Source organism: Macaca mulatta, chromosome 20 (assembly GCF_049350105.2).
Source record: "Macaca mulatta isolate MMU2019108-1 chromosome 20, T2T-MMU8v2.0, whole genome shotgun sequence".
Lineage (NCBI taxonomy): Eukaryota > Metazoa > Chordata > Mammalia > Primates > Cercopithecidae > Macaca > Macaca mulatta.
Window position 1 is genome coordinate 27,383,150 of NC_133425.1, and position 20,142 is coordinate 27,403,291.

Genomic DNA, 20,142 nt, shown 5'->3' on the forward strand with positions numbered 1-20,142 from the left:
TTTGAAAGTTTTTATTTATAAACTCAATTTCCTTAGTAGTTACAGGGATATTCAAATTACTTATTTCGCATTTGGTAAGTTGTGGCAGTTTGGGCTTTTAAAAAAACTGATCTATTTCATCCAGGCTGTCAAAGTTATGTGTGTAGAGTTGTTTGTAGTATGCTCTTACTATATTTTTGACGTCCTCAAAGTCTGCAGCAACATCCTCTGTTTCATTCCTGAATTGGCATTTTGTGTCTCTCCTCTGTCTGCTCTCTCTGTCACTCTTGCGAGAGGTTTGTCAATTTTATCTCGTCAAAGAACCAGCTTTTTTGTTTCATTGATTCTATTACTTTTTGTTTTCAATTGTATTGATTTTTGCCCATCTTTCTTTTGCTGGCTTTGGGCTTATTTTGCCCTTCTTTTTCTAGGTTCTTGGGATGAGAGCTGCTTTGACTTGAAACATTTCTCAATTAGATCCTATTGGTTGATGATGTTGAATTCTTTTATATCTTTGGTGATTTTCCATTTGGTTGTTCTATTAATTGTTGAGAAAGCTATATTGAAATATCTAATTATAGTTGTGAATTTTCCTATTTCTCCTTTCAGCTACATCACATTTTCCTTTACAGATTTTCAGCTCTGTTGTTTGGTGGATACACTTTTAGGATTGCAATGCCTTCTTAGTGGATTGACTCTTTTATCATTATTTAATGTCTATTTCTGGTCATTTTATTTGCCTGAGTCTACTTTATCTAATATTAATATAACTAGTCCTGCTTTCTTTTGATTAATGCTTACATGAGAGGTGATTTTCATCCTTTTACTTCCAGCCTATCTATCTCATCATACTTGAAGTGAGTTTCTTATAGACAGCACATAGTTTTGGGTCACATGTTTTAAATCCACTTGACCAATTTCTGGCTTGTAATTGGTGTATTTAAACCATTTACATTTAAAGTGATTATTGATATATTATGGCTTAAGACTGCCAACCAATTTTGTTCTTCCCTGCTTGTTTTGTTTTTTGTTTCTCTTTTTTTTTTCTTTTATTCCCATGGGTTTCTCAAACAATTTTTGATTTATCTATAGTGATTTTGAGTGTATCTCTGTATATAGCTTTTTTAGTGGTTGCTCTGGGTCTTACATTACATATACATAACTAACCACAGTCTGCTGGTGTCAACATTGGAGTAAAGCATAGAAAGCTTGGCTCCTTTTGTGACCCTTTACCTTCCTTCATTTATAACATAATTGTCTTAAATATTTCCACTGTATACATTTAGAATCACATCAGACTATATTATGATTTCTGCTTCAACCATCAAACATAATTTAGAAAACTCAAAAGGAGAAAAAGGAGAAGTAAAGTTTCTCTGTCCATTTTTCATTCATTCTTTCTTATATTCAAAACTTCCCTTTTTCAAATTTCCATTTTGTTTAGAGAACTTCCTTTAGCCTTTCCTTTAGGGTAGGTCTGCCGGCAACAAAATTTCTTAGTTTTTCTTCATCTGAGGATGTTGTGATTTCCCCTTCATTTCTGAAGTATATTTTTGCCGCATATAGAATTTTAAGTTGATAGTTCATTTCTTTCAGCATTTTCATTTTCTTTTTCTTTGAAAATGTTGTGCCATTTCCTTCTAGCCTCCATTGTTTCTGATGCAAAATCCACTGTTGCTTGAATTTTGTTCTCTGTAGTTAGGGAGGATGTTATTCTCTCACTGTGTTTCGTTTTTTGTTTTTAACTTTAGTTTTTTTTCAAGTTTGACTGTGATGTGTCTTGGTATGGATTTCTTTGAATGTATACTATTTTAGAGATTCATTCAGCTTTTGATTCTGAAGGTTTATGTCTTTTACGGGATTTGGGAAGTTTTCAACCATTATTTCTTTCAGTACTTTGTCCAGTCTCACCCTCTTTCTCCTTTTCTTCTGGGACTCCAATGTTACACTTTTGGTTATAGTTCTAGAGGTCCTTAAGGCTCTGTACATTTTTTTAAAAGTTATATTCTCTCTGTTGTTCAAATTAAATAATTTCTATTGTCCTGTCTTCAAGTTCATTGATTCTTTCCTTCATCCCTTCCATTCTGCTGTTGAGCCCCACCATTGAGCTTTGTATTTTGGTTACTGAATTTTTTAGTTTTAAAATTGCCATTTGATCCTTCTTTCTATCTTCTACTTCTTTCCTGAGACTTTCTGTGTTTCCAAGGGTTTTTGCAACTACTTGTTGAAGCATTTTTATGATGATTTCTAACGTTTCTGTCATTTCAGCATTGGGATCTATTGATTATCTTTTTTCGTTCAAGTTGAGATCTTGCTGGTTCTTGGCATGGTACATGATTTTAATTGCAACCTTGACATTTGGGGTATGTTTTGAGACTCTGGATCTTGTTTAAACCATCTGCTCTAACTGGCTTCCTTTCACATCATTCCGGCAAGGTGGCTTTGGCGAGGTGGAGGCTCTGCCCAGTTACTTCCAGGTAGGGGTAGAAGCCTAGGTTTCCCACTGGGCGAGTGTATTAATCCGTGTAATTTATAAAGGAAAAAGGTTTAACTGACTCAGTTCAGCATGGCTGAGGAGGCCTCAGGAAACTTATAATCATGGCGGAAGGTGAAGAGGAAGCAGGCACCTTCTTCACAAAGCTACATACGAAGGAGAAGTGCCAAGTAAAGGCAGAAAAGCCCGTTATAAAACCAGCAGATCTCATGAGAACTCACTATCACAAGAACAGCATGGGGAAACCACCCCCATGACCCAGTTACCTCCACCTGGTCTCTCCCTTCACACATGGAGATTACGGGGATTACAATTCAAGGTGAGATTTGGGTGGGGACACAAAGCCTAATCATATCAGCCACCACTGACATTCAAGATGAAGATGGTTCCTGGTTCTTACCAGGTGAGGGTGGGGATGGGAGTTCAGACTCCCCATTAGGCCTCTGCTGATACCTGGCTGGGAGGGGCCCGGGGGCCTCATCACTGCTCCCCACACATCACTGACACCATGGGGAGGGAGATGTTCTTACTACCGCAAGGCAGTGGCAAAAATCCTGACTCTCCACCAGTTCCCCTCTGACACAATCCCTGCAGGGAGAAAGAGGGGCACCTTGTTACTGCCCAGCAGAGATGAAAGTCCACCTGGCGATTGTCACCAAAATCTAAGCACCCCATTCCCTTGCCGGCATGAGTGTGGGTGAAGCCAGTTTTTTCTTTTCTGTAATGTGTGACTGGAGTAGTGAAGTTATTGTTAAATGTTTTCTGTCTCATTGGGCTGACCCTTTCTTGGTCCTTTGCCTAGAGAAAGCAGACTTCAGTTGGGCATTTTTTTAATCCTGTCCTTTTGGCATTTCTGAATTGCTGACTTCTTCAGCTCCAAATCTGGGCTATATAACACGAAAAGGACTCAGCAATGTGTTGTTTCTTGGGCCCTAACCAGCCTACTGTCTTCTTCCCACCTTTCGGAGTCTTCTGATGTCTGTTTTATCTTTAGGTCCAATGATTTTAGCTGCATTGAGCAGGAGGAATAGGGAGAAGCATGTCTACTCTGTCTTCTCAGAATTGGAATCCTTAGTGTTTGTTTTTTAAGATTATATCCTCTTCTATCCCAGAATGCCAGCTTCATGAAAATGGGAGCCTTGTTCACTTCATTACTATCCTTGTTCACTTCACTACTGTCCGTTAGTACCTAGAATGGTGCCTGGCACATAGTAGGTGCTCAGTAAATACTTGTGGAATGAATGGATAAACACAGATAAAATAAAAACAGACAGAAAAAGACAGATATGAAAACATAGCTCTGGTTTTAGCGTGGGTGAGAGGCTATATCCATGAGCCTTCATCTCCCTCTTCCTCTCATCCCCCAGGGCCCCAACGCGCCCACCAAATACACAGTTTGAAAACTTTGGGGCCGGAACACCTGCTGGTTTTAGCAGCTTGCACTTCTGAACTGGCACAGGGAGGTGCGTGGGTGATTGGCCTGGTTTCCGGAGCCAAGAGCAGATTGGACACCATAGGGAGAAAAGGGGAGGGCGGTGACAGGGGTTGTCAATTCTTCATCCCCTGGGAGCGTCAGGGGCAGAGGGACACAGGGGGAGCAGATTTAGAGACACATGGACACCACTTTGCAACCTACTCCAGGCCCTACCCAGTGGGGAGGTCGTAACGGGTCACTAAGGAAGGCTGCCCTGGCTGCCTGCAGACCAGAGGGCTACAGATTCACCATGTGGGGCAGGGCTGGGCACAGATGCATAATCCAGGCCACCCTCAGGGCCCAAGAGCTGATGGGACTAGGAGCTGGATAGTGGCAGGCTCTGAGGGCCCAGCTGGTCCCTCCGTGGCCCACAGGGCACCCTTGGGCAACCACATCCTTTTCCCCAACCCTGGTCTTAGAATAAAGCAGACCACAGCCACCTGCCTCGGGTGGATGAGGAAGGGCAAACTTCCTGCCGATCACACAGCCTCTCAGCAGTGACATCAGCACACACACCCCTCCAGTTGTCTTTGGGGCCCAGGCTCTGGTAGGGTCACAGCGGCAGACTCAACCCTTTAAGGGATCGGCCTGCTGGAATACCAGCTAACCCCTGCATAGAGGGGGCGCCGCCTGGGGTCCCCAGAGAGGAAAGAGGTTGGTCTGCTGTGTCCACATATTCATGGAGACTAGAAAGGAGGGAGGGACAGCAGTGAGGCCTGTATTCCACAGGGACAGGGCCCCAGAAGCAGAAAGGGGCCACTAGCACAGGAGTGAGAACCTTCCCTAGATCTGGCCCAACTTGCTGCTCTCTTGCTGTGTGACATGGGCCAAATTGCTGAACTTCTCTGGGCCCTCCAGCTCTTATAATCTTCCACACCACGATGTCCCACTACCCTCAGTCTGCAGAGTGAATGCTTGAGATAAGATTTCACTGTGTGTGCAGCAGTAGGAGGATACCTTTTCCCATTCCTCTCCAGGTTGATCAAATGCAAAACAGAAGCAGAAAGTGCAGGGCTAGCTTTCCACACTCCTGCGGTCACCAGGAAAGCTGACATTCCAAGCAGGGGCCACAGACTCAAATTCCTGCAAGGTCAGGCAGATGATGACTAAGTGAGGAAGCACGGGTAAATGTAAGGCAATAGGGCGCGGTGGGGACTGGGGTGAGCTGGAAACCAGACGCCTATCTAAAGGTTCAGCCATTCTCAGCCTTATCTGCAGTCTGCCTGGTGGCAATGCTGGTTAGGCAGGAACAGATCTTCCAATGATCACGAAGCAGAAACCTGGACTTTTATGTAGAAGTTTGACCATTTTAGATGTTAGAAACAAATCCAAACTTTTATAAGACACGATGGCAGGCCAAAGAAAACATCTGCAGGCTGGGTTCAGCCCCGGCTGTGCGCAGTTCACAGCATCCAAGGCTAATTGTGTGGCTTTCAAGCTGTGTCTTGGTCCCTGAAGGAGGATGGCAGCCCCTCTCCTGGGGATCAGTGACAGGCAGCTCAGGGCTTGTAAAGTGCCTCTCAGTGCACAGCACAAAGTAGGTGTCGTAACCTTAATCTTTTTGTTTTCCTTTTTCTTTTTTGAGGTAGAGCCTCCAGCCCAGACTGGAGTGCAGTGGCACGAACACAGGTCAATGCAGCCTCAACCTCCTGGGCTTGAGTGTCCCTCTCACTTTACCCTCCTGAGTAGCCGGGACTAGAGGTGCGCACCACCACATCCAGCTAATTTTTTTTATTTATTTTTTTAGAGATTGGGTCTGGCTATGTTGCCCAGGCTGGTCTTGAATTCCTGGCCTCTGGTGATTCTCCCACCTTGGCCTCCCAAGGTGTGGAATTACAGGTGAACTACTTTGCCCGGCCCCTCTTCCACCTTGGCCTCCCAAGGTGCTGGGATTACAGGTGAGCCACTTTGCCCGGCCCCAACCTTAATCTGATCCACTTGGTCCCTGCCCCCTTAAGCCAAGCAGCTGCTTGGGCGCCCATCAGGGTCCTGACCTGACATTGTCACGGGTAGAGAGAGCTGAGACACGGCGCCAAAAGGAGGAGTGGGCAGGAGGACTTGTGCTCACCGAGCACACTGGGCTGAGTGCTCCACATGCATTGATTCACTTGCTCCTCGTGTTGGTTACTGTCTCCAAAGCTGGCCTCCAGGGAGCCACACCTCCCATGGTTCACACCTCCCCTTGAAGTTGGCCCTGTCACTTGCTCTTAACCAACAGAATGCAGCAGGAGTGACACTGTGTGACTTCTGAGGTTGGCTCATGCAGATCCCATGGCTTCTACCTGGGTCTCCTGGAACACTCACTCTTGAGATAGTCTCTCCAGGTACCCAGCCTCCACACTGTGTGAAGCCCCTCCGGCCACCAGCCACCGCCAGCTGGCACCAGCTGCCAGCGTCATGAGGTGCCACCTTGGAGGTCTACCCCAGCCATACCCAGATGACCTCAGCTTCAGCTGACATCCAACTGAAGCTTCAGGGAAGACCCCAGCAAGCACCGCCCAACTGAGCCCTGTCCACCACCAAACGTACGAACAAATAACAACGCATTTTTACTAGTTACTACTACATAATAACTCATTTTTACTAGATTTGGGGGTGATGTATACACCTCAATAGAGAAATGAACACAACTCAAGAGACCCCCATGAGGTGGAAATTCGGGCTGTCCCATTTTCCAGCCCAAATTTTCCACCAGACACAGAGGTGCAGAGGAAGTAAGTGACTTGGCCAAGGTCCACAGCTGATGAGGGGCAGAGGCAGGATCTAAACCCAAACTGTCTGATTCCAGGGGCCACACTGTCGACCGCCCCTCCATGCTGCCACGGTGGCCCAGCGGTGTGCATCGGGGTGAGATTTGAACCCCAGGCTGTCAGACTCTTAACTATGGGGACTTTCTACTTCTTTTTTTTTTTTTTGAGACGGAGTGCCGCTCTGTCCCTTAGGCTGGAGTGCAGTGGCACGATCTCCACTCACTGCAAGTTCCACCCTCCAGGTTCACACCATTCTCCTGCCTCAGCCTCCCGAGTAGCTGGGACTACAGGCGCCTGCCACTGCGCCCGGCTAATTTTTTTTTTTTTTTTTTTTGTATTTTTAGTAGAGACGGGGTTTCACTGTGTTAGCCAGGATGATCTTGATCTCCTGACCTCATGATCCGCCCGTCTCGGCCTCCCAAAGTGCTGGGATTACAGGCGTGAGCCACCGTGCCCGGCCTACTTCTTACAAAGGTGTCCCTCTAAGAAGCTGGCACTCAACAGGCTTTGAGCACCTCAAAACCCCTCCAGCTTCCAGAGCCCCTGCAGCTTGTTCTTCCCTGCTGGGCAGGAAGACAGAGGCCCGTGCCATCTCTTCTTGGAGCTGTTCTCCTCTCCAGTACCAGGGGAGGGAGCACGGGAGGCTCCCGGGCCAGAATTTTGACAAACGGCCTCACACATATTAAACAAGAGAGATGATATGCTGCAGCCCTGGTGAGGCCCCAGATGTGAGGGACGAAAAAATGGGCTGATCCATCTCACAGGTCTCAGTGACAGGGAGAAATGGATCCACCCTAAAAGGGGCTGCACACGGGGCCTCGGCCTTTAATAAGTCCAATGAGAATTTGGTGCCCCTTGGGAGGCCAGCCCCTAAGGAAGGAGCAGAGGAGCAGGGCAGAAGGCCCTTTCTTCCAGGGAAAGAGTGTTCCTCTGGCTGACACCAGCAGGCTTGACTTGAGACACTGAGCACAAGGGGAGAGAGCCAGGGCCTTCTGGAAAGGGGGACTGAGGGGCAGGAACTGGTTCCCACCAGGGCAAGGGATTCAACCTTTCTGACTCTCGGCATCTGCATATGCAACACGAGGTTACTGCATGTGCTAAATTTCATATCAGTAGCATGATATTGCTCATGTTAAATTTCATATCACTAGCATGATATTGCATGTGTTAAATTTCATACCAGGAGCAGCAATATAAGAGCTGGTGTTGACTAAGCACACACCATGTGTGGAACATGATGGAAAGCACATCAATGAACTCTCTTATTATCACCCACCCATCTTCTCAGAGAGGCTTCCAGTATGGCTGTGGAGCCCGACTGCCTTCGTTTGAATCCCAGCCCTACCCTTCACAGCTGGATGACCTCGGGCAGGTTACTTAAGTTCCCTGTGCCTCCATGAAATACCTACCTGATTCGCAGCACATCAGCGCTCAGTAAATCTAAGAAATTATTACACACATGGTCAACACTCACCAATGTTCGTTCCCTTCCTTTGTGCCCTTCTCTAGCTCAAGGAGATGAACTTCCAAGGTCAAGGTCTCAGGGAGGAACAGTTGCAGGAGGAGAGGTTGGGTAAAGGGAGGTCAGAGCCTCATCTGGCTTCCCTGGGATTGTTCTACTTAAAGGGATTGGGGCCAGGGTTCATGGGCCAAGGTCCCTTCAAGGCAAATGCTTTTGGTTTTAAAAGGATGGAGTTGAGCAGCGAGTGGAGATGGAGTTGGGGTGATCACTGAACTGGAATAGGATCTTTTAAAAATTATAATCATAGTCCCTCCTGCTCCATGCTGAGATGCTCTCTCACCTCCAGGTCCTTGGACCTGCTACGCCCTCTGCCTGGCAAGTGATTCTCTCCTGTTTTGCCTTCGAAATTCTTCCTGGAGACCCGCCCCACCCAAAGCTGTGTCAGTCAATGCCCTTCCTCTGTGCTCCCGCAGCTGCCTGTGAACTCCCCTCGCCACACACATCTACATCACAGCACAGTTCAGATACGGCTGGTTCACACCTCTCAATCCCTGTTGCAACGCTGTCTCAGCACTGCGGCATCCCCATCACCGAGAAGAACAGCAGTCCTAGAGGATGTACTCAGTGAATATGTATTAAATGACTGAACGGATAAATGCTCTCCAACTACCAGCGCCAGACCTGGATGCCCTGTGTAGTGGATAATTGTGGTCTCTGTCTTTCCAGCCTGAAGAGACTTCACCTCCTTCTCTTTCTGCCCAAGGGTTTGGGTGAAGCTAATGCCACTCTCTGGACCATGTGACTCAGGTCATTCCAGTCTCCCCCAGAGTCTAAATCATTGGTTCAGGTTTAGTCACATGACTTAAGCTAAGCCAATGAAAGTCATAACCAGGATTTTAGCTGGAAATATGGGAAAGAAACCCCATCTCTCGCTGGTATTGCTACATTTTTAAGATGGAAGTCTGCCACTCCAGCCTGGGTGACAGAGCAGAGACTCTGTCCAAAAAAAAAAAAAGGAAGCCTGGTCTGTGCGTTGTGATCATCTTTGCTAGCATCTTTGCTAGCATTGGGGGAAAAGCTGTTTGAGAATGAAGCCAACACTAATTCAAAGGGAAGAGAGACAAGAGAGAGACAAGATAAGGAGAGGGCATGACTGGGTTCCAGATGAAATCTGGTCTCCTGGATCCAGCTGTGCCTGAAGCAGACTTTGTGGTAGCTCACACAGCATCTATTCCATCCACTCACCATTTGAGAGGTTTTGACTCATTCTTAGCTCCAGAGGTGGGCTCGGTCAAGCTAAGGGAATAAGCTCATGACATTCCCCCAGCTGTGGCAAAGATTAAGGAGAGAGAACATGACCTAAGCCCACCAGAGGGAAGTTTGGGACTCTAGTCAGTATTGGAGAACAAGCCCTTTCTCTCCTACAAGGGAAGGAGGATTTACCCAGCCTTAGGAAGAGCTCTCCCCAACAGGGAAGCCAGCCCAGCAACAAAGTAAACATGTGGAGGGTGCCGAGCTCAGATGACTACACAGAGGAAGAGAACTCAGCCCTTCTGACCTCAGTGACTCTGGATCAAACATGTCCTGAAGTCCACACCATAGCTGTGCTTGTCCTTTCCATGAACCAGTGTATGATATCTCCTTACTTAGACTGATGTGAGTAGGTTTTTCTGTCACAACCCAGAGCACTTTAGCTGTTCCACCTGGACTTTCCAGTTACACAAACAAATGAATACCCCTTGTTCACTTAAGCTGGGGATTCTATCACTGGTAAGCAAAAGAACCCTGACTAATCACGCCTTTCATACGCACACCCCGCTTTGAGGTGCTGACCTGTTCCCTGTATTCAGAGCCTCTCACTGGAGTCCACCTACCCCATAGGACCACCCAGAACCCTCCACAGCTCACCTAACTTGAGGTCTTGCCAGCTTCCATCTCCAACCTTCCAAAGCATGCCTCTTAGGCAGGGGTAGGCAGAGGGCCAGAGAGTAAGTATTTTTGACTTTGTGAGCCATTCAGTCTCTGTCACCACCGCCCAGTGCTGCCATCTCAGTGTTAAAGCAGCCATGGATAATACAAAACAATGACAGTAGCTGTGTTCCAAGAAAACCTTATTTATGGACATTGAAATTTGAATTTCATGTAATTTTCACATGTCACAAAACAGCATTCCTCTTCCTTTGATTTATTTTCTTAGCATTTCAAAATCCAAAAGCTATCCTTAGCTTGAGGGCTGCATATAAACAGGTGGTGGGCCAGATTTGACCCACAGGCCCTAGTTTGCCAGTCTCTGCCCTGGGGTCTCAAAGTGCCTTTGGACTGCAGTCCCTCCAACTCTCCCCATTTCTCCCACCACCCCACCCCACTGGGCTGAGCTGCTGAAGTCCCAGCATGCCTTGGGCCTCTGGTGCCTGAAGCTGCTCTTGTCCTGAAGGTCAAAGCCACTTACCAGAAGGACCACCCATAATCCCAGGAATGGGGTCTCCAGTCTTCAGGGCCGAGGCTCACAGTGACCTGGAACACTTGTGTGTACATCATGTGGGCGACCATTCCCAGGAGGCCTGAGGGGCAGAGAGCAGAGAAGAGCGTCAGGAAGTAAGGAAGGGTTTTGTCCCCACACACCCACAGCCTCTCTGCTGCCTGCCTGCCTATGATCACTGTGGAGAACAGGGACCCCTGGGTAAGGGAGGTCAGCAGGAACAGAGCTTGGGAGGCCAGATGAGGTAGTTCTCTTTTCTTTCCTTCTTTTTGTTTTTAAGACAGGGTCTTGCTCTGTTGCCAGGCTGGAGTGCAGCGGCACGATCATAGCTCACTGCAGCCTCCAACTCTTGGGCTCAAGCAATCCTCCCACCCCAACTGCCTGAGTAGCTGGGACTATAGCCGTGCACCACAATGCCTGGCTAATTTTAAAAACTTTGTGTAAGGATGGGGTCTCACTATATTGTCCAGGTTGGTCTCAAACTCCTGAGCTCAAGTGATCCTCCTGCCTCAGCCTCCCAAAGTGCTGGGATTACAGGCATGAGCCACCACTTCTGGCTCAGAGGTTAGTGGTTTTCTAAGTCAGACTAAGGGGCTTGAATTTGGGCCAGAAGGCAAAGGGGAGCTCTGAAAAAAATTGAAGCAAAGGAGATGCAGAGTCAGATCTGTGTATAGGTTAGTGAACTCTCTGTAAAGGGCCAGAGAAGCAAATATTTCAGGTTCTGTGGGCCACATGGTCTCTGTTGGAACGATTCAACTCTGCTGTTGTAACAATAGAGGAGCTGCAGACAATACAGAAATGAGTGAGCATGGCTGTATTCCAATACAACTTTATTTACAAAAACAGGCATTGGGGCAGATTTAGCCCACAAGTCTTAGTAAGTCATGAAATCAACTTCATGGATTTTTTTGTTTTTAGCCTGTTGCCTAGGCTGGCATGATCATAGCTCACTGCAGCCTCAACCTCCTGGGCTTAAGTGATCCTTCCATCTCAGCCTCCTAAGTAGCTGGGACTACAGGTGCATGCCACTATGCCAGGCCAATTTTTTGTATTTTCGTTTTTGTAGAAATGGGGGTCTTGCTATGTTGCTCAGGCTGGTCTCAAACTCCCGGGATCAAGAAATCCTCCCACATCAGCCTCCCCAAGTGCTGGGATTAGAGGCTAAATTGTTTATATTTAAAGCATTTTTCCCCCATCTAGTAAGAAGAGCCAGCTGTAGAGTGGGCTTTGGCTGGGGTTGGGGGACCATTATTTTCTCAGTGTTTTGTAGAACTTCCACTCTTTTAAGACAGAGGAGAGAGAACTGCCTGGCTGCTAATGGGAGAAAGGGTTCCCCAAAAGCCTATCATATTTCTCTTAGTACTAGTGAGCTTGAGCATTTTTCACATTTATTAACCACTTCAATTTCTTCTTCTTTGAATGTCTGTATCTTTTGCCAATTTTCTTTTTGTTTTTAAAAATCTTTTTCCTTATCAATTGGCAGGAATTCTTTGTATGGTCTGAATATTAATCCTGTCTGCTGCATAGATTACATTTAAAAAAAAAATAAACTTTTTTTTTTTTTTTTTGAGACTGAGTCTCACTCTGTCACCCACGCTGGAGTGCAGTGGCTCCATCTGGGCTCACTGCAAGCTCCACCTCCCAGGCTCAGGTGATCCTCCCACCTCAGCTTCCTAAGTAGCTGGGACTACAAGCACGCACCACCACACCCGGCTAATTTTTGTATTTCCTCTGCTGATTTTAAGGGACACTTTTATACCATATTCCAAGTTCCACAAATACACGAGTGCACTTCCTAACTTGTCATTCTGTCCCACTGATCTTTCTCTGTGTTCCTGCATCAGTACCACACTGTTTTAATCACTGTAACTTTACAATACAATCTGTTTTCTGAAGGGACAAGTCTTTCCTCTTTATTACTGCCCAGTACTGAGTCTTTCTGGAATTGAAGCTGTTTCCACTCAGAAGGGTGTTGACCCCTTTCTTAGTCTTCTGCCAGTTCCTTTTCTGACGGCTGGAATATTCATGAGAAGGACCACTCCTTATGCCAGGATAGTAGGAGCACAACAGTATTTTAATACAAAATCTCCCACCCAGAAGCTGGACTTAGCCTATTGGCAAAATAATTAATTTTCTGAACTATTAGTTTAGAAAAGCATTGATTCCTAAATTAAATTCTATTTATCCCCAAATATGAAAGACCATGCTTTAAGGAAATTCAATAAGTAAAAATTACAGTTCACGTAAAGATACCTTGGTGGAACTCTCTGATTGCATTTTAAAGATTCTGCTTCAAAAATCTGACCCTTGCCTATGTTTTCAAAAGCATGTTAATTCTGTAAAGCAAGGTCCACCCCCAGCATCTGTCCTACAAATCCTCATCAGAAGGCATAATTTCCAACTCATCTGAATTAAAAAGTGACTTTTTGGTGAGTTACTGCACCTCCTGAATTAGAGGAGACTAAATGAATGAGGCTTTCCTGCTGCCGTGATTACTTCCTGGCTTGGACTCACACCAGGAAACCCACAGCTGTAAATCTCTCTTTGTGGTTTCTGGAATCTCCCAACTCCTGAAACTATAAATGGAATTCCCAACCGGTGTGGTCAGGTGGGTATGCTTCCTCCAGGCCCCAAGGAAACCTTGGAGAACACTGGAAATGGGGGGATGTTGGCCAGGGGGCCAGAGCTGGGCTGGGTGTGGTGCTCCCCAGAACTTAGAGCAGGAAGAGCTGTCATGACTCCTAGCCCTGCCCTTGGCTAGTCCAAAATGAGGAAGCTGAATTCTGTTAAGTCCAGGAGTGTCGAGTCCAGGGGGGCTAAGAATTAAGAGACAATGTCAAGCGCATCACAAGGTGAGCCCAGAGGAAAGCAGAGCCAGGAAAGTGAAAGAGAGAGCCCAGCTTCCAGCTCTGTCACTGATAATGGTGTGGATCTGTGTCCCCACCCAAATCTCCCGTCGAATTGTAATCCACAGTGTTGGAGGAGGGGCCTGGTGGGAGGTGACTGGATCATGGGGGCAGATTTCCCTCTTGCTGTTCTCATGATAGCGAGTGAGTTCTCATGAGATATCTGGTTGTTTAAAAGTATGTAGCACCTCCTCCTTCACTCTCTTCCTCCTTCTCCAGTTGTGTAAGACATGCCTGCTTCCCCTTCACCCTCTGTGGTGATTATAAGTTTCCTGAGGCCTCCCAAGCCATGCTTCCTGTACAGCCCGCAGAACCATGAGCCAATTAAGCCTCTTTTCTTTACAAGTTACCCAGTCTCAGGTAGTTCTTTATAGCAATGTGAGAACTGACTAATACAGTCACTTATCAGCTTTGTAACACTGGGTAGGTTGACTTTCTGGGCCTCAGTTTCCTCACCTGTCATATGGGGATAATAATAGTACCTACCTCATAGACTGGTATGAGGATTCAGTGGCTTATATTTATAAAGCACTTAGAACAGCACTGGGCACAAAATAAGCTCCACAGAAGTTTCTCGAATGAATGAATGAAGAATATACACCTGAGACTCACTATATAGGCCCACTAGGCTGTATGAGGCTCTTGCCTCAGCCTTCTGAATAGCTGGGATTACAGGCGCCTGCCACTATACCCGGCTAAGTTTTGTATTTTTAGTACAGATGGGGTTTCATCATGTTAGTCAGGCTGGTCTTGAACTCCTGACCTCAGGTGATCTGCCCACCTCGGTGCCAAAGCGCTGGGATTGCAGGTGTGAGCCACCGTGCCCGACCTTGAAATGCCTATTCTCTATCTAAGCAGGGGTAGCAAGCATACAGGTAAAGGGCCAGGTCTGCTATTCAGGGAGTAGTCAGAACCGAAGACTTAAATGCGTGAATCACATGTGAATGATAAATAACACAGTGTGCCTAGAAGAGGTCACCTGGAGAGAGACTGTAGGAAGAGGAGAGAGAAGGCTCCCAGGATAAAGCCAACATCTGATCTTAAGCAGAGTAGGAAGGACCAGCAAAGATAGCTGAGGCGGAGTGGCCAAGGAGGGCTGAGGGATAAAACCAGTGGTGAGTTGTCAACTGCAAGAGGTTTAGAAGAGGAGGAGGGTAAATGACAGAGAAAGCTTTCAAAGCATAATGCTGCCTGGGGAAGTGGGAAAATGGGGTGATAGGTGGGGAGGTCCTGGGGCTCAGGAAGGCATTTTACTTGTTTATTTAAAATCATATACATGTAATACATCTATGTTGTGTGTGTGTGTGTGTGTGTGTGTGTGTGTGTGTACAGACAGTGTCCCGCCATGTTGCCCAGGCTGGTCTCAAACTCCTGGCCTCAAGCAACACTCCAGACTCGGCCTCCCAAAGCTCTAGAATTACAGGCATGAGCCACCGTGCCTGTCCGGGAAGGCGTTTTAATAATGGGAGATAGAGAATGTCTCCATGCCCATGCAGAATGATCAGGCAGAGAGGGAGAGACGGACAGCGCAGGGGAGTGAAAGGGCGATTGTGGAAGCAAGGTCCAGAGACAGCCAGAAGGTGTGAGGAGGTTCTAGAAAACATTGGAACTGGCTTTCGATGGGAATTGGGATGCGTTACCCAAGGGAGCAGGAGGACAGCGTCTGAGTGAGACCCAAGTTTTGCTGGTTTGTTTTTTGGTTTTTAAGACAGGCTCTCACTCTGTTGCCCAGGCTGGAGTGTAGTGGCACCATCAGAGCTCACTGCAGCCTCAACCTGCTGGGCTCAAATGATCCTCCTGGCCCAGCCTCCTGAGTAGCTGGGACTATAGGCAAGTGCTGCCACGCCTGGCTGACATTTTTATTTTTGTAGAGACAGGGTTTCATTATGTTGTCCAGGCTGGTCTTGAACTCCTGGCCTCAAGAGATCCTCCTGCCTGTCTCCTAAAGTGCCGGGATCCAGGCAGGAGCCCCTGTGCCTGGCTGGATCTGAGTTCTTGAGCAGATTAACCCCCTTCCTCTCCAGCAAGCGAGAGACAAGGTCACCAGCTGAGAGCGAGGCGGCCGACTGGGGAAGTGGGGGTTGAGGAGCAGCGAGGAGAGCGTGTGAAACAGTCTTTTCTGAGAGTGGGGAAGCACAAACATGCTGCGGAAGTGCATGCAGCTCTCGGGGCAGTGTTGCTTGTCGTGTGAGATCCGTGCTCATGAATTTAAAGTGAGCCCAGGCAGCGTGGCTGTGGGATTCAGGTAGGGAGAGACAAGTTGGCCTGGTGACACCTGTCAGGGCCTCTTGAGTCCAGAGGACACACAGGAATGCCAACCCGAGATGCCCCAAATTATCTTTCGCTTGAACACTGGGGAGAGGGATGGCAGGTTCCTGGGCCTCCCTTGAGGTGGGGGTGGACCAGAGCCCACGTGACCCCCCCGCAAGGGGACAGTCTCCCACCTGGAGCTACCCCTGGGTGAGGACATAGAGCAGCGGTGACAATCCCAATTCCAGGATCCCTCCTGCCTCTGGCCTGGTTCCCTTTGGCAGGGTTTGGATGCTTTATGCGAATGCCACGCTCCATTTAATTGAGATACCAGGGAGGTAGCTGATTAATTGATTTATAATAGAGTTTATTATTAAAGATGCTAAGTTATTACTGAGAACACGCGGTGAGCACTCATGTTTAAATAAATATTCTTGTAGATGCTGGGCATGCGTGTCATGTCCGGGACTTGAGACGCAGAGGGGTTGGTGGGGACCTGGAGGGGGCTGGAACCAGAGAGATGGGGCAGGAGAGCTGCAAAGGGAAACCCCTGACCTTCAGCTGGTCACTGAGCAAATATCAGGCACATGCTGTGCTTCAGGCTTTTCTACAGGGGTCAAGCGGCCTGTTCTCCCAGTGCTCCCATGGGATGGGAGAGGCAGACACACAGACTGGGCACCTCTGGGTATCAGGGCAGTCAAGAGGGGAAGTCCAGGGGTCTGTGGGGTGGGGCGGTCAGAAGAGGCCCCCAGAGAAGGCGGTATAGGAGCTGAGAGTGGAAGGGTCAGAGGGAGGAGGAGGAGGGTGGAGCAGGCAGGGGAACCCACACCAGGAGAAACCCACAGGCAAAGTGGTTTGGTATGGCTGTCACAGGCGGTTAGGTGGGGCACGTGGGAGGTGAGAGATGCTGCTGCAGGGTAAACAAGGACATTCCATGGGAAATTTTAAGCCATCTGAGGCAGTTTGGACTTTATCCTGAGGGCCCGGGGCAGGAATTGCAACTTTCAGAGCAAAGTGGTTGGGTGGAGGAGGCGAGTATGGCTGTGGCCTTAGAAGGGTGGGGGGGGGCAAGAGGAGCAGGAGACAGGGAGCCTGGGAGGAGCAGCTGCAGTCCTCCCCACAGGGCAGGCGAGGATGAGGATGGGCCAGACTTGCCAGGGCGCTGAGATGCTGGAGGCAGGAAGCCCCGGGGCACCGGGTACCGCTGAGACTGCTCACTTCCCAGCAAACCGTCAGGCACTGAAGAACCCTGGCTCAGGAATGGCAAGGGACTGGGGGAAACTGGGAGCAACTGGGTGAAGCTGTTGGAACTGACCCAATTAATATCAGCCCCAGAACAGTCTCCCACGGAAAAAAAAAAAAAAAACGTTGAGAAACTAAAGACTGGTGTTTCATGACACCAATCCACTGGGGGCAGAGGAGAAAATAAATCCCTTATCTGAACATATCTAAAATATGCTGATGTTGGTCACAATGGAGACCAAAGCCTGGCTTTTCCCTGTGCCCTCTGCCCTGGGGGAGCCCACGTGGCCAGGTTCACCTGCACATAAGGCCACCCCTGAGAAGCGGAGCTGACGTTTAAAACTTGCCCAGACCTATTTTTAAAGAATAAGCTATTTTTAGACACTCTCTTGAGAACCCGAAGCCTCTCTTGGTAGCATATTTCAGGGTTTAAAAAGTTCCTCCTTACACATAACCTAAATCTTTCCAGCTCCAATTTAAGCTAATTTCTTGCTTTGCTCTCTGAGGACCGGGGGAGCGGGGGAGCTGGTTGGTATCTTCTTGAGAGGAGCATTTTGGGGGGTCAGCAGTTACCGAGGTGCCCCCCAACCTTGTCTTGTCTGCACAGATCATTCCAATTCATCTGCCCTTTCTCCAAAGGTCCCCTTTTAGATTCACCGGAGTCATTAGCATCACTCTGGTTGGAATTCTGCCTTTTAAAGTGAAGTGGCCCAAATCGGAGGTGGCACTTCATGGAGACCTTCCAATTTCGAGTAATGGGTTTACTGAACTTCCACCAGCCTTGTTCAGCTCAGCTGCCCCCATCCAGCCCGGTGGCAGTGAATAGGCTCAGATCCCCCAGGTGGGGTTCAGAGTGAGCCCAGAGGCCATGGCTCCAGGACCTAGTGGGTCCAGGGTAACCCAGGACAAACTGGTGGTGGGACGATTTCTGACATTAATGGACATTAATGACAGGCTGCCAGCATTTAGGTAACTAAATAGAAAACACTCATGACCTCAGGGCACAGCTGTCCCAGAAGACTGAGAGAACAGGAGCCCGATTTGGTTTTCAAGATTTCAAAAGCCTACATCCAGGTGTTCCAAGAAAAAGGTTAAGAAGAATACGCAATCAAGTAGAGACAGTTTCTCTTCTCCTTCCACCTGGAAATCAGCTAAAGTTGCTTGCCTGGAGGGGAGTGAGACGCAGGGGAGGAGGAGGAGGAGGGAAAGGGGAGAAGAGGGGGGAGGATGGTAAAGGTCGGGGAATGGGGAGGGGGAGTAGAAGGCAAAAGGGGAGGAGGAGGGGGAGGATAAGGGGGACAGAAGGGAGAGGAAAAGGAGAAGGCAAGCAGAGAGGAGGAGGGGGAAGAAGAGGAGGAGTGGGGGATGGTTGGTCCTCAGAAGGAATGAGAGTCACTATGTAGATATGAGCAGGGCTTCCCTAAAAGGCCTCCAGCCTCCACTTCAAGCCCTTTCCATTACATCCCCCGGGAGCCACAGGGAGGTGAAGTTGGCACCCACAAAGGGTCCTTTCCCAGTCTGAGTGGACAGCGGACACCTTGCGAGTTGGGCCGTGTGCTCATGGACACAGCCAGCACATCCTCGAGGGCTGTTCAAAGAGTGATGTCCACCTGTGCCCACCTGTGTCACCTGTGTCCACCTGTGTCCCTGTGTCACCTGTATCTCCTGATGCCCACCTGTGTCCACCTGTGTTCATCTGTGTCCACTTGTGTCCTGGACACCCCACATGCCTCTTCACGTGGACTAAGCTCCATTTTGGTGGCCTTGTACTCTCACAGGTCCCCCAAGATGAGAATGGGCCTCTCACCTGGAGGATGATGGAGAGAGGACAAGGAGAAAGATCTCGGGCTTGTGACTGGATGGGAATGAGATCCAGGAGAAAGGGGAAAGGCACCCTTGGATGTACACACCCCTAAGTTACAATCCTGCCCATCTCATCTCTACCTTCTACATTTCTACCCCAGAAATTCACATGCTTGAGTCCAGGAGTTCAAGGCTGCAATGAGTTATGATCACACCACTGCATTCCAGCCTGGGCGACAGAGCAAGAACTCAACTTTAAAAAAAAAAAAAATTACCCTGGGACAACCGGCATCCAGGGTGCTCGATGGTGATGGCGGAACTGATGAATGAGGGAATGACCCCGCCTCTGCAAGGGATCCTCCCCTGGTGGATGCCGTGGCTTGTCCCCTGCTGAGGACTTTCATGCCCGTTCTCCTTTGATCCCCACAACAGGCCCATTAGGTGTGCATTTCACAGGTGAGAATGAAAGTGGGCTGAGGAGAGGTTAAGGGCCCGGCGAGCTGTGGTGAGTCCAGGAGTAGAGTCCACATCTCTTTTTGGTCTAACCTTCATTCATTCATTCCGCATGGAGCTATTGAGTATCTGCTACAAGCCTGACACTGCGCTGAGGGCTGCAGAAAAAGACCAATGGGGCCGGGCACAGTGGTACAAGCCGGTAATCCCAGCACTTTGGGAGGCAGAGGCACATGGATCACCTGAGGTCAGGAGTTCGAGACCAACCTGGAAAACATGGTGAAACCCCATCTCTACTAAAATACAAATATTAGCCGGGTGTGGTAACGGGTGCCTGTGATCCCAGCTACTCGGGAACCTGAGGCAGGAGAATTGCTTGAACTCAGGAAAGAGAGGTTGCAGTGAGCCAAGAGTGTGCCACTATATTCCAGCCTGGGTGACAGAACGAGACTCAGTCTCAAAAAAAAAAAAAAGAGACCAGTGGAACAGACATGGCCCCTACCCACTGCGACCCTCTGCTCCAGTGGAAAAGGCAGATACTAGCAAGAAATCACCCTCGAGGGCCATGAGTCAGGACTCGGGAGGTACAGGGCCCCTGGAGCCGGAGCCTACAGCTGGGTCCTCTGTTCTGGGGCTCAGGGAAGGCTTCCCTGAGGCAGAATGTTTCAGCAGAGCCTGAAGGAGAAGGAGGAATTAACTAGGTCACAGCTGCCCAAAGTGTGGGGCTCACCCCTCTGGGATGCTTAAGCTCATTTTAGAGCAGGATTTCTAAACCTCAGCACTACTGACATTTGGGGACAAAGAAGGCTTTGATGTCAGGGCTGTCCTGGGTGTTAGTGGATGCTTAGCA

At 48.5% G+C, this 20,142-nt stretch overlaps 1 protein-coding gene across 4 annotated transcripts in view; it reads right to left on the minus strand.

Moving 5' to 3' along the window:
- The window catches only part of GSG1L (GSG1 like), a 276,495-nt gene that overhangs the window by 48,101 nt on the left and 208,252 nt on the right, over positions 1–20,142 (minus strand). For all 4 annotated transcript variants that reach the window (XM_028841573.2, XM_028841571.2, XM_015125842.3 and 1 more), the window contains one exon: positions 10,609–10,720. In XM_028841573.2, coding sequence (XP_028697406.1) covers positions 10,609–10,720 — 112 coding nt within the window. The remainder of the gene's footprint in view (positions 1–10,608; positions 10,721–20,142) is intronic.